Source organism: Astyanax mexicanus, chromosome 21 (genome assembly GCF_023375975.1).
Source record: "Astyanax mexicanus isolate ESR-SI-001 chromosome 21, AstMex3_surface, whole genome shotgun sequence".
Taxonomy (NCBI): domain Eukaryota; kingdom Metazoa; phylum Chordata; class Actinopteri; order Characiformes; family Acestrorhamphidae; genus Astyanax; species Astyanax mexicanus.
The window spans coordinates 33,665,339-33,678,381 of NC_064428.1; the positions used below are offsets into that span (position 1 = coordinate 33,665,339).

The 13,043-nt window shown below is 36.9% G+C and overlaps 1 protein-coding gene across 2 annotated transcripts in view; it reads left to right on the forward strand.

The window, feature by feature from the left end:
- Positions 1-13,043, forward strand: part of akt3b (v-akt murine thymoma viral oncogene homolog 3b) — a 34,726-nt gene that overhangs the window by 11,966 nt on the left and 9,717 nt on the right. For both annotated transcript variants that reach the window (XM_049469972.1, XM_049469973.1), the window contains exons 3-10: positions 1,059-1,184; positions 4,727-4,838; positions 6,255-6,399; positions 7,912-8,043; positions 10,264-10,329; positions 10,873-10,941; positions 11,080-11,202; positions 12,428-12,556. In XM_049469972.1, the coding sequence (XP_049325929.1) occupies positions 1,059-1,184; positions 4,727-4,838; positions 6,255-6,399; positions 7,912-8,043; positions 10,264-10,329; positions 10,873-10,941; positions 11,080-11,202; positions 12,428-12,556 (902 nt within the window). The remainder of the gene's footprint in view (positions 1-1,058; positions 1,185-4,726; positions 4,839-6,254; positions 6,400-7,911; positions 8,044-10,263; positions 10,330-10,872; positions 10,942-11,079; positions 11,203-12,427; positions 12,557-13,043) is intronic.

The following is a 13,043-nucleotide window of genomic DNA, read 5'->3' on the forward strand; positions in this document are numbered from 1 at the left end:
GCTTTCCTCAGTGTTAGCGCTGTGATGCTACTCGGCAATGCTGCATCAGCAGCAGTTCAAAAAAGAGGCAGAGTCTGACTTCACATATATCAGAGGAGGTCTCCTTGTGTTATGGTATCACTAGTGATGGGAGATATACAGCTGAGTAGCAGCTGAGTGAGTGGGACCATCAGCCAGATTGTGGAGAAAAAATTTAGAAAATTTGAAATAAAATTTTATAAAACACTTTCTGTTGAAATTAAACTTATGATAGCGCTTCAGTCTGTAAAGATTAGATGGAGGATCTTCTTCAATATACAACCAAACTACCCATATGATACTCATCTATATATACAGCTCTGGGAGACCACTAAAAATGATGAGTTTCTTTGATTTTACTGAACTGCTTGAATCTTTGCACCAGGAGTAGCATAAAGTTATCCAAAAGCTGTGTAAGACTGGTGGAGGAGAACATGATGCCAAAATGCATGAAAAACCAGGGTTATTCCACCAAATATTGATTTCTGAACTCTTAAAACTTTATGAATATGAGCTTGTTTTCTTTGCATTATTTGAGGTCTGAAAGCTCTGCATCTTTTTGTTATTTCAGCCATTTCTCATTTTCTGCAAATAAATGCTCTTAATGACTAAAATATTTTTATGTGGAATTTGGGAGAAATGTTGTCTGTAGTTTATAGAATAAAACAACAATGTTCATTTTACTCAAACATAAACCTATAAATAGCAAAATCAGAGAAACTGATTCAGAAACTGAAGTGGTCTCTTTTTCCAGAGCTGTATGTGTATTTGTAAGTGTGTGCTGGTGTTGCACAGTAATTCAGACTTTTTATCTCTAATGATTTTGATTGTTCACATATCTAAATTTTTAAAGTCTAATTAAATGACAGATCATTCAAAGCACTGCGCTGAGTTCATAATGCAATACACTGTTATTGAAACACGTCAAAACGCTCTTATATACTGTATAGACTGTCCTCCAGGGAAATATGTGAGGAATGGGTACATGCAACATGCATGTGAGAGTGTGTGACGCTGCCTCTGTTTCTGTCTGCCTGCAGGAGAGTACATAAAGAACTGGAGGCCACGATATTTCCTCTTAAAAACGGACGGCTCCTTCATCGGCTACAAAGAAAAGCCTCAGGATGCGGACTTCGCCTACCCCCTCAATAACTTCTCTGTGGCCAGTGAGCATCAGCTCTTATCTCTTATACATTCCTGCTGTTTTCACACTCCTTCTCTAGTGTTTTACAGCAAAACCTAATATCTCCCTGCTGCAGCTATAGTCTATGATCAATCAGTTTTACCATACCATATACAGGTATTTCTCCAAAAATTTGAATGTCTTTGAAAAGTTACTTTAATTCAGTAATTCAGTTAAAAATGTGAAACTCATATATTATATAGATGTATTACACACAGAGTGATCTATTTTAAGTGTTTACTTATTGTATTATTGATGATTATGACTTACAGCCAATGAAAACCCAAAAATCAGTGTATCAGAAAATTAGAATATTATGTAAGACCAGTGTGCTAAATCCTGCTGGAAAATAAAATCCACATCTCCATAAAAATTGGTACTTTTTCCTACAAAATCTTACAGCCCTTCATGCTTCCCTCTGCTGACAACTTTTATGGAGATGTGGATTTCATTTTCCAGCAGGACTTGGCACACTGCCCACACTGCTAAAAGTATCAACTGGTCTTATATAATATTCTAATTTTCTGAGACACTGATTTATTTTTATTTTTTTTCATTCATAATCATAATCATGAACAATAAAAGAAATAAACGCTTAAAGATCACTATGTGTTTAATACATCTATATAATATATGAATTTCACATTTTGAACTGAATTACTGAAGTAAAGTGACTTTTTCAAAGATATTCTATTTTTTTAAATGGCCCTGTACATAGTATAGTATAGACAGAGATGTAAAAAGTATCTCCATTAATTGCTCTGTAGTTACAAGTATAGATACTATTGTTTAAAATTTTTGTGTAGCAGTATCAACTCAAAATGAAAACAAGCTGAAATGAAATGTGAGTAACAAGGCTATTTATTAAAATGTAAGCAGTAGAAAGTTCTGATAATTAAATGAAAATACTCCAGTTACCGCGCGATAAGTATGACGTTAGTGCTGGGCAGAATAACCAAAAATGTATATTACAGTATTTTTTTTTTTTTTTTTTTTTTTTTTTTTTTTTCAAGATTCTGACGGTTTCACGTTATATTAAAGTATTTTTATTATTTTACTTTTATTCATTTATTTATTTATTTATTTATTTATTGCATTAATGGTCTTTAATATAGGGTTGTGATTTACTCTACTGTTAGGAGTACATATAATATAAAATGCTAATGCATTATTTTAAGTCTTTGGTTAGTATTCTACTAACTTTGTTTGCTTTGTCTCACAAAATAAGACTGTTTTCTAAAATATAGAAAACAATAGACCTTAAAAAGAGAGATACACAAACAATTTGAACACGGCTTCCTTTTTTACAAATCTCAATCTATAAATGGTCCTAAAACACTCAAAATGTAAGTATTCATAAAGATATTTCTCAGAAGCCCTACTGCACAAGTTAAATAACAAATTACAATGTTATTATTGAAGCCATTACAGGCGTTACAGTTACAAAATCAGCCACAATTCACAATTTTTTTCTCCAGTTAACAAATAAACTAAATTCTGTGTGCATTAAAATTATATTTTCCTTTAAACTACAGTATAAATGTATTTAAAATGGCTATAGTTACTGCTCTTTAAGTTTTAATTTAGGGAGTTTTATCTCTCTTGCTGAATAAATGATATTAAAGCCAGGACCGTTTCTTGGCTCACCAAGCAATTCCATTCATCTTGTTTCTGAGTGAATAATTGCTGTTTGCTGCTGTTTTTTTTTTTATTTTATTCAAATAAAAACATACAGTTCTTCATACAGTGAGGAACAGCAGCAGGAGCTCCTCAGATAAAGTGCTGTTCTCATTTTTCCTCCAGGCAGGACAGAGCGAGATGAGCGTGAAAGAACTGCTATTGAACCACATGAACTGCATAAACCACTCTACATAACACTACATAACGTTGGTCATTTTTGACGACCTCGATTTTGCATTTTTTTTTTTAACCCAAGCGAGCTGTTCTATCCTCCAGTTTGCACAATTTATCATCCATTAAAAAACAGTGATGGTTTCAGCATTGTGACAGGAATAGACATAATGCATACTGCTGCTTTAAGATATTTTGAAGGCTGAGCAGAGTATAGTGTTGTGCTCTTTAGAGAGGGCAGGAGAAAATCATAGCAGTGATTAATAAGGTCTGATCAATTTTCTGCTTGTCCTGATCGGCGTTGCTCAGAGCCGTCTGACTCAAATGCTGCTTCATCACTTTCTCAACCACATGAGTCACGATTTCAGTCTCGTCTGCTGACGGCTTTAATGGTTTAATACAACAAACAGCTCAATAATATTGTTCTGACTCAGATACTTCACTTACACTATACGGACATAAGTGTTGGGACGTCTGTTCGTCCACTGCAGCGCAGTTTATCCTGCTTTTGTTGGAGTAACTGTCTCTAATGTACAGGAAAGAGTTTCTGTTCCCACTGATGTGGGAATTCTGTCCTGAGGCTGATATTAAATATGGTGACTTCTGATCAAAAGTTTTAGAACAAAGTTCAGTTTATTTCCATTGTTACTTGCCTGCTGTAGGCCGTTAACCAAGTTATTGTTTGCTAAAAAATCAACCTTTTTTTATTTATTTTAAACAATGTGATTTTTGCTGATTTTTTTTTTTCAATATACTTTTACAATGTATTATTTTTTGTATTATTATAATTATTATTTTTTAATACAAAAATAACATCTTATTGTTTTGTTTTAAGTTCATTTGTTTTCTTTAAAAGGCCCTGGCAGTTTACTGCAATATTTCCTGTTGTTGACTGGACTTTAAGAGCTTAAAATGCAAAAAAAAAGATGGGAAAAGTGGGGTGTTCTAAAACTTTTGACTAGTAGTATATAAAGCTCTGGAAAAAATATAAGAGACCACTTAAAAATGATGAGCTTCTTTGATTTTACCAAATTAAACCAAGCTGAACTGCTCGAATTTTTGCACCAGGAGTGATTAGCATAAAGTTATCCAAAAGCAGTGTGTAAGACTGGTGGAGGAGAACATGCCAAGATGCACGAAAACTGTTTAACTATTTAAAACAGATTAATTTTCTGCAAATAAATGCTCTAAATGGCAATATTTGATTTGGAATTTGGGAGAAATGGTGTGTGAATTTTATAGAATCAAACAACAATGGTAATTTTACTCAAACATATACATATATCTCAATTTATTAATTTATTTATAGCTTAAGTCAACTTATTATAATGTATATATAATTTAAAAGTAGCGTGACTAGTGCTGGCCTCTTGTAGTAGAGTGGTTTCGGTTTTGAGCATTTATACATGAGCCGGTGCTAAAAAAAAAAGAAAAAGAAAAGCTAATAATGACTGATATCATTGTGCACCCCTTGTTTCTACCAGATACTTTGCTATGAGGATTTGATTGCATTCAGAGTTCTACTCTATATTTCCTATAATTTTCTCTACAGAGACTAGACAAGTTGTGTGTGTTAGAAATTAGAGAAGGTGTTCACAAACATATGGACATATAGTGTATCTCTCCTAATGTTCTCTCTCTCTCTCTCCCTCTCTCTCTCTCACTCATATTCAGAGTGTCAGCTGATGAAGACGGAGAGGCCGAAGCCCAACACTTTTATCATCAGGTGTTTGCAGTGGACCACTGTGATCGAGCGCACCTTCCACGTGGACACACCTGAGGAAAGGTGAGCATGCAGTGACATCACTGTGATGTCACAAAAATAAATATATAATCTAATTATGAGGGAAGCATATCTGCTGAGCCCCACGCCTCTGTAGTGATTAGCTGTAGCTGTACAGGTTATAGAAGTAGGTTCGGGACTAGAACATAGGGGTGGGCAATATTATATCGTATACAATATATCATGACACAGAAATATCATGATATTAAAAATCCATATCGTGATAATAGGGCTGTTCTGTCTTAAAAGTAGTCTATTATTTACTGTGAAGCTTTAAGTGTATTTATTGTATAATTGTTTTAGTTTGCAGTTTATATGCATGCACTAAATATTCTGCGATATTTTTTGCTGCGTTATATTATTTTATGCTATATTATTTATTTTGCCACATTATGATTTTACTGTTATACTATTATACTATATTCCTGAAATGAATTAATTATTTTAGTTTTCCTATATCGCCAAGTATATCGTTATCGCAAAAATACCCTGAAATATCGTGATATTATTTTAGAGCCATATCACCCACCCCTACCACTGGTTTGATTCCCAGGACAGAGAACACTGTTATAGTATAAAAAACACAATCATATTTCAGGGTTCGTGGGAAAATTGAAAATAGCCATTTCCAGGCCTGGATAAGTTTTAGAAATTTGGTCTACAAATCTGTGTGTTTCAGTTTATTGATGGAAAAAATCTATTTTGAGCTACAAAAACATCAGCTCAGAGGTAATTCAGTAATTAAGCCCTACACTCAATGGAGCTCTCAGGATCTGACACATATTTTATTATTAAAGATTGTGTGTCAACATTTTATCTGATTCATTTTAGACCTACTGTAATCAATTTTTATATAGATTAAGTTGATTTTTGTTTTTATTGTCCATGTCTGCACTATTTTAAAAATCATATGGTCTGGAAAAGCCGTGAAAAAATCATGGAAATGTATTGGTTAAAAAGTGTACGGACCCTGATATTTAAAATATCTAAGGTCAAATCTGAAGAATGTGTACAGCACTGCTATCTAGTGGGCGGAGTTTAAACACAGCACTGAATAAACCACTTCTGACACCAATCTTTACATCTAAACCACTCATTAAAAATCCGGACTGTGGTTTTGAGTATTGATACAGTTTCCAGTACATAATATTCAATATTTTTAGATTTTTATATTAATATATTCTTACACCCTTAAGCTGAGGCACCACTGGAACTGTAGGTTTACTATTAAATCATTAATAATAAGTTTGTAGCCAATAAAAGTCCTGCAAGGTTTTATTAAACTGTAGAGTCTGTGAAGGTATTCTTAATTCTGGGAATAATGTAGTGAAGAATTAAAAGAATAAGTATGGGAGATATTTAGATTTGGGGCACGTTACAGTTCATTTCTTTACTGTGCGTCTGTTGCCATGGTGACAGGGACGAATGGGTGGAGGCGATCCAGATGGTAGCAGACAAGCTAGCCAAACAGGAAGAAGAAGGAATCCTCTGTAGCCCCACCTCCCAGATCGAGATTGTCAACGAGGAGGAGATGGACACCTCCATTAGCCACCATAAACGAAAGGTAAACTAACACTATGGGCCCTGTTTTAGTGATCTATAGACGAGCCGTCAGCTGTGCATCGAGCAGCTTAAATTAGGGTGTGTCGGTGTGTCTTTGCTATCGCAACAACGGGAAAAGTATGCCTTGTGCGGCTCGAAACAAAAGCCATAAAGTTAATCAGCGAGTCACTTGCCATTGCCTTTAAGAGCCAGGTGCACTCTAATTTTGGCATATTAATTTTGACGGTGCAGCGATTTTGTGCTTCCCAGTAGAGGAAACTGACTTTGCTTTTGAAGAAGGTTGCTCAAGCAGTTTACAGGAATCCACCAAAGACCCCTGAGGTTGAACAGGCATGGGAAATCTCCTAAATTTACCAATGAACGTCAACGACGAATGTTAACTGTTGTCAGGGTTCTAATCAGTCAGTGGTGCACTTTTGTTTTCTATGGCCAAGATAGCAATACACCAGAAATCTGAACACACCTCATTCCCAGACTACCACGCCCATCAGTGTAAATGAATAAAAAAAAACTGTTGCTATTTAAACGGCCCAGGCAGAGAAACAGGGAATCTGAATTTGGCAGAAAACCTGGAAAAGGAATTTTGCAGAACTGACCGATTTTTCCAGATGCACCGGTTTATAAGGCACGCTATAAATAAACGTCTATATTTTCTGGTCTATTTTCATACGTAAGGCGCACTGGATTAGAAACAGGGGGTCGTGAGACCTGTAAAGCTAAGCTATGTTAAGTAAACAAAACTGTAATTCTTAAAAAAAAAAAAAACACACATTTCTCTGTGTTGTATATTTGAGTAAGTAAAGCGCTTCCGTTTATTTACAGTAAGAGCTAGCGCGGTTAGCAGCTAATGCTAATGCTGCTCCAGCAGTGCTAGCCTGGTTAAGCAGCAGGCTACAGTCCAATAATTCTCACCTTTGAGTGGCAAATACGCTATCGCTTAACGTAGTTATCAGCTAATGCTAATGCTGCTCCAGCAGTGCTAGCCGGGGTTAGCAGCAGGCTACAGTCCAATAATTTTTACCTCTTGAGTGGCAAAAGAGCTAGCGCTTAACGTAGTTAGCAGCTAATGCTAATACTTCTCCAGTCTCAGTGGTAGAGAACTAAACTGAAACTCTTGTATAACGCTGTACTTCAGTGGAGTGTCTTTACTGCTCCATAATACCTGACTGGTAGAATTCATACATAAGGTGCACCAGATTTTAAAGCGCACTGAGTATTTTTGGGAAAATTAAAGGCTTTTAAGTGCAGCTTATAGTGTGAAAAATACAGTAGTGTAAAATATAGGAAGACTTCGCCCACGTCGGTGATGACCGGATGTAGTAAGGTTGTTTTTATGCACTTTAGTCACTATACTGCAGTGTGAAACTGGACTAAATGTAAAGAATACGATGTATAATGTACAATTTTCTGAGCCCATACTTTTTAGTGTTAAAATATCTTCGGCTCTTGTTCATATATTAATTTACTAAGCATTGATTAAAGAATTAAAACTGCGTTTCTGTTTCTCTCTCAGACAATGAATGACTTTGACTATCTGAAGCTTCTGGGGAAAGGCACGTTCGGGAAGGTGATCCTCGTCAAGGAGAAGGCCAGTGGAACCTATTATGCAATGAAGATCCTGAAGAAGGAGGTCATTATCGCCAAGGTGAGAGAGCAAACACACCAGCAGAGCCCAGAACATCACCAGCACTGGACCTGAGACACTGAGACACTGCCATCAGTAATTTTACACTGTTGACTTGAGGGGGCTGATGAGGGGGAGGCTTCCCGGACAGGGATTAGGCCTCGTTCTGGAGGACGCAGCAGCTTTTTAGGGGAGATTTTCCATGGAAAAGAAAACAGAGCTCATAACTAGGCTCTGGATATGTGTTGTGTTTTAATAGAACAGTTGTTTTATTTTTTAATTTTAGAAAACGTCATCAAAATCTTGCTGAAACAACACTATGGAAGTATGGAACGTGAGACCATGGTCTTGTATGAGAGCCTTAAAATTAAAGGAGAACTTTTACTGTGTAAAATGGACTTTTGTTGTAGTAAAACATGATAAAAAGTTCTTCCCTTTGATGAATAGCACACCTCCGTTCTCCCACAGCGTTCAGAGATCCAGAAATTTTAACAGTTTCTCCAAACACCCTTCAGACTGGGTGATACGGGGCATAATTTACCCTGATAAATCACTTTTTACACCGTTATCCAGCTCAAAGTAGCTTCACACCTCCTTACTAGAATCCGGAGATGTCTGTTATTATCAGTATAGTAATGGCGGCGCTCGGAGCTGAAGCTAGCATTATGGGATGTTAACAGAGGTTGTTAATAAGCTTCTTGTGCACTTTTTAAGTTTTTAATGCCTCGTTTTAAATGTCAGGGCTCTCCGGATTCTAGCAAGGAGGTGTGGAGCTAGGTGTGAGCTGGATAACGGTGTAAAAAGTGATTTATCAGGGTAAATTATTTCCTGTTTCACCCAGTCTGAAGGGTGTTTGGATAAACGGTTAAAATTTCTGGATCTCTGAACGCCGTGGGAGAACGGAGGTGTGCTATTCATCAAAGATAAGAACTTTTTATCATGTTTTACTACAACAAAAGTCCATTTTACACCTGTAAGGTTCTTCTTTAATTGTGGGCTTATTTAGAGCTATTTAAAAGTGTGAATCTGATGCAATTTCTCTTGGTTAGGATTTCTGGTGTTGGTTCCCCTCCATAAAATGGTAAGATCAGGCATGAGGGTGTTTATTAGCCTCTAAATTAGTTGAATTACTGGCTGCTTTTTACTAAACTAGTTCGTCTGATCCTTGTTGTTCTGTCCAGATTCACATGTGTTCATCTGTGTTTTTTGGCTGCTGGTGATTTTATTGAGGTTCGAATGCGAGATTTTTATTACTAAGGATTATACCCAGCTAACAACATTTTTTATTATGTAGTGAAAAGCACACTGTGCTGTATTTAGGTCTATTTTGGCCGTTATGCTTTGTTTTTTGCTTAATTTAACATGAATAAAAAATTGTGAGGTTTTGGTGCCCCCTGCTGGATTGGCATGCTAAATAAAAGACTCTCAAAAGTGCTGCCTGTTTGAAAATAAATGTCTGGATACATGTGGACAGGGTCTAAACTAGGCTTGTCCAGAGCATGCTTGATTATATTCACTTATTCAGTTATATGTGGTATTGAAAGCATTGAGTGTAACACGTTTTAATTGTTTATAACATTGTAATGTTAAAATCCCTTGTACAGCTTATACAGCTCTGGAAAAAAATAAGAGAGCACTTCAGTTTCTGAATCAGTTTTACTGATTTTGCTATTTATAGGTATATATTTGAGTGAAGTGAACATTGTTTTTTATTCTATAAACTACAGACAACATTTCTCCCAAATTCCAAATAAAAATATTTTAATTTAGAGCATTTATTTACAGAAAATGAAAAATGTCTGAAATAACAAAAAAGATGCAGAGCTTTCAGACCTCAAATAATGCCAAGAAAACAATTTCATATTCATGAAGTAATAACTACAGTTTTTATGCATCTTGGCATCATGTTCTCCTCCACCAGTCTTACACACTGCTTTTGGATAACTTTATGCTAATCACTCAGTTGGTTTGATGGCTTGTGATCATCCATCTTCCTCTTGATTATATTCCAGAGGTTTTCAATTTGGTAAAATCAAAGAAACTCATCATTTTTAAGTGGTCGATTATTTATTTCCAGAGCTGCCTTTACCAGCTCTTTGAGAAACTGTGTTTTATTGAATGCTGTTTACTACTATTAAGCACTGAAATGAATGTATCCAAAACTAAACATGTGACAAAACACAACATTTTTCCAACCTATTTCAATTTGTCCTTCTTCTTTTTCTTGTCCTTCCTCTCCAGGATGAAGTGGCCCACACTCTGACTGAAAGTAGGGTATTGAAAAACACTAGGCATCCATTTTTAACTGTGAGTACCTTCTTTAACATCGCCCTTCCACTACTTCCAACTCCAACACTCAAATGTAAAATCCCAGGGGCTTTGAGTGGTCCAGCAGTCTAAAACGCTGCCACTATGATCGGGAGATTGCTGGTTCGAATCCCGGTCATGCAGCTTGCCATCAGCTGCCAGAGCCCGAGAGAGCACAATTGGCCTTGCTCTCTCTGGGTGGGTACAGTAGATGGCACTCTTTCCCCTCATCACTCCTAGGGTGATGTGGATCAGCACAAGGCTGCATCTGTGAGCTGTTGTATCAGAACTGAGTCGCTGCGCTTTCCTCCGAGTGCGCAGTAGCAATGTTTTAAAAAGAGGCGGAGTCTGACTTCACATGTGTTGGAGGAGGCGTGTGCTAGTCTTCACCCTCCTCGTGTTGTGGCATAACTAGTGATAGGGGGGATATACAGCTGACTAGCAGCTAAACTGGGAAATAAACGGGAGAAAAAAATAAAGAAAGAGAAAACAAAGGAAAATATCAAGAGTATTCCCTCTATCCCCCTTTTCTCTTTTCCACAGTCTCTGAAGTACTCCTTTCAGACGAAGGATCGGTTATGTTTTGTGATGGAGTACGTCAACGGAGGAGAGGTAGGCTGGTCTTCTTTCTCTTCTGCTTCTTTAATAATCGAAAACTCCTCCTATAGAACTTCTTCTAAAGTAAAGTTCTGTCTGTCTGTCTGGGTTTGTTTGATCTTGTTTACTTATTTATTTATCTCTGCCCCGCAGCTGTTTTTTCATTTGTCGAGAGAGCGTGTGTTTTCGGAAGACCGGACCCGGTTCTATGGCGCTGAGATCGTCTCTGCACTGGACTACTTGCACTCTGCTAAGATTGTTTACCGTGATTTGAAGGTAATCACGAACACACAGGTTGATTTTTGGAACTTTTAAAGAAAAAATGTGAAAATCCTATCGTACACCCTGCAAAAGGCGTGTTGTGATGCTCATTGCTATCTTACACCCCCCCCTCAACAGTCTATTTTCACGCCTTGTGCCTGCGCTGTTAAAATAGCATCAGAGTTTAGGAATAAATCTACACACTAATGGGCGTAGGGGTCTGAAAGTGAGTTGTGTTTCTGTCTTGGCAGTAGGAAATACAGGAGCTCCACTGACTGATTAAAACCCTGACAACAGTCAACAGTCAGCCACCCAATACTATCTTAACCATGCAGGAGTACACGTTGTGCCCTCAGTGCATGAACACCTCCACGCAATACACACATAAATAAACGCTCTGCAGCGTGCAAACAGTTTTTCTATTAACACTAAACAAAATAAAGAATAAAATAACATTGCTGGTAACTTAAATTACCTACTGGCGAACACTCCCGAATACTGAGACACGCAAAAGTGCGCAATTAAAATAACAATATGCCAACATCAGAGAGCATAGATTTTTAAAATAGGGCCTCTGGTCTTTTGTTCCTTTACTCAAAATCTACAGTCGCCTAAATTTGTAACACTTTATTAAAAAACATGGATTTAACAGGGCATGTTTGAGTGCGTTTTTTTTGTTTAGTTTTTTTTATACACAAACAAATCTCTGGTTTGTTTTCACACACAATAACTTTGACTGAACCTTGGATTTATTGATTAATTCTTTAGGTCCCTTTTCTGTGTGCAGTTTTGTTAACGCTTCGGCTGGTGGCTGCTTCTTGTTATTTTTGTTGGAAAAAAATACTCAAGTAGTGAAACACAGAGCTTTTGAAAAAGAAATAAACTCTTAAAACAGATCACTCTGTGTGTAATACATCTATATAATATATGAGTTTCACATTTTGAATATTTGGTGTTTAGTATTGTTAACTGATGGAAAGGTAAATATCTCAAAAAAGTTGAAACGGCACGTTACAAAATTAACCAATCACGTGAGCTCCCACTCCAGCCCTGGCTCGGATAGCTTCCATACCCGGTGCTAAAAGCGAACCAGACCACTGATTCATGTCTTAAAGTAGTTATTGTTATATTGTATATTTTGGTCACACTCCCTTATAATACTGTGTGTGTGTCTGTGTGTGTGTGTCTGTGTCTGTGTGTGTGTCTGCGTGTGTGTGTGTGTGCGTGTGTGTGTGTTTAGCTGGAGAACCTGATGCTGGATAAAGACGGACACATTAAAATCACTGATTTCGGCCTGTGTAAAGAGGGCATCACCGACGCCGCCACTATGAAGACGTTTTGTGGAACTCCAGAATATCTGGCACCCGAGGTAATACACCACAACATAACTAACTTTAACACCACAGTGAATACAAAACATGCTATAGAGAGGTGTACACACGCATTTCTGGACAAGCTGAGATACAAGATCCAGAAGTCAAATCTCAAGTGTGAGAAGCGTAAGGACTGTAAAGAAAGTGTCCCAATGAAAACTCAAAAATCAATGTGTCCGAAAATGTGAATATTATATAAGACAAATTGGTACTTTTGGCAGTGTGGGCAGTGTGCCAAGTCCTGCTGGAAAATGAAATCCACATCTCCATAAAAGTTGTCAGTAGAGTTAACCATCACTGATTGGTGGAAACTTCACACTAGACCTTGAGCAGTTTGGACTGTGTGTCTCTCCACTCTTCCCCCAGACTCTGCTCCCTTGATTTCCTTTAAAATGAAATGTAAAATGTACTGATGATCAGTGATGGTTTGGAGAGACATGTCATCTGCTGGTGTTGATCCACTGTGTTTTATTATCAAGTCTA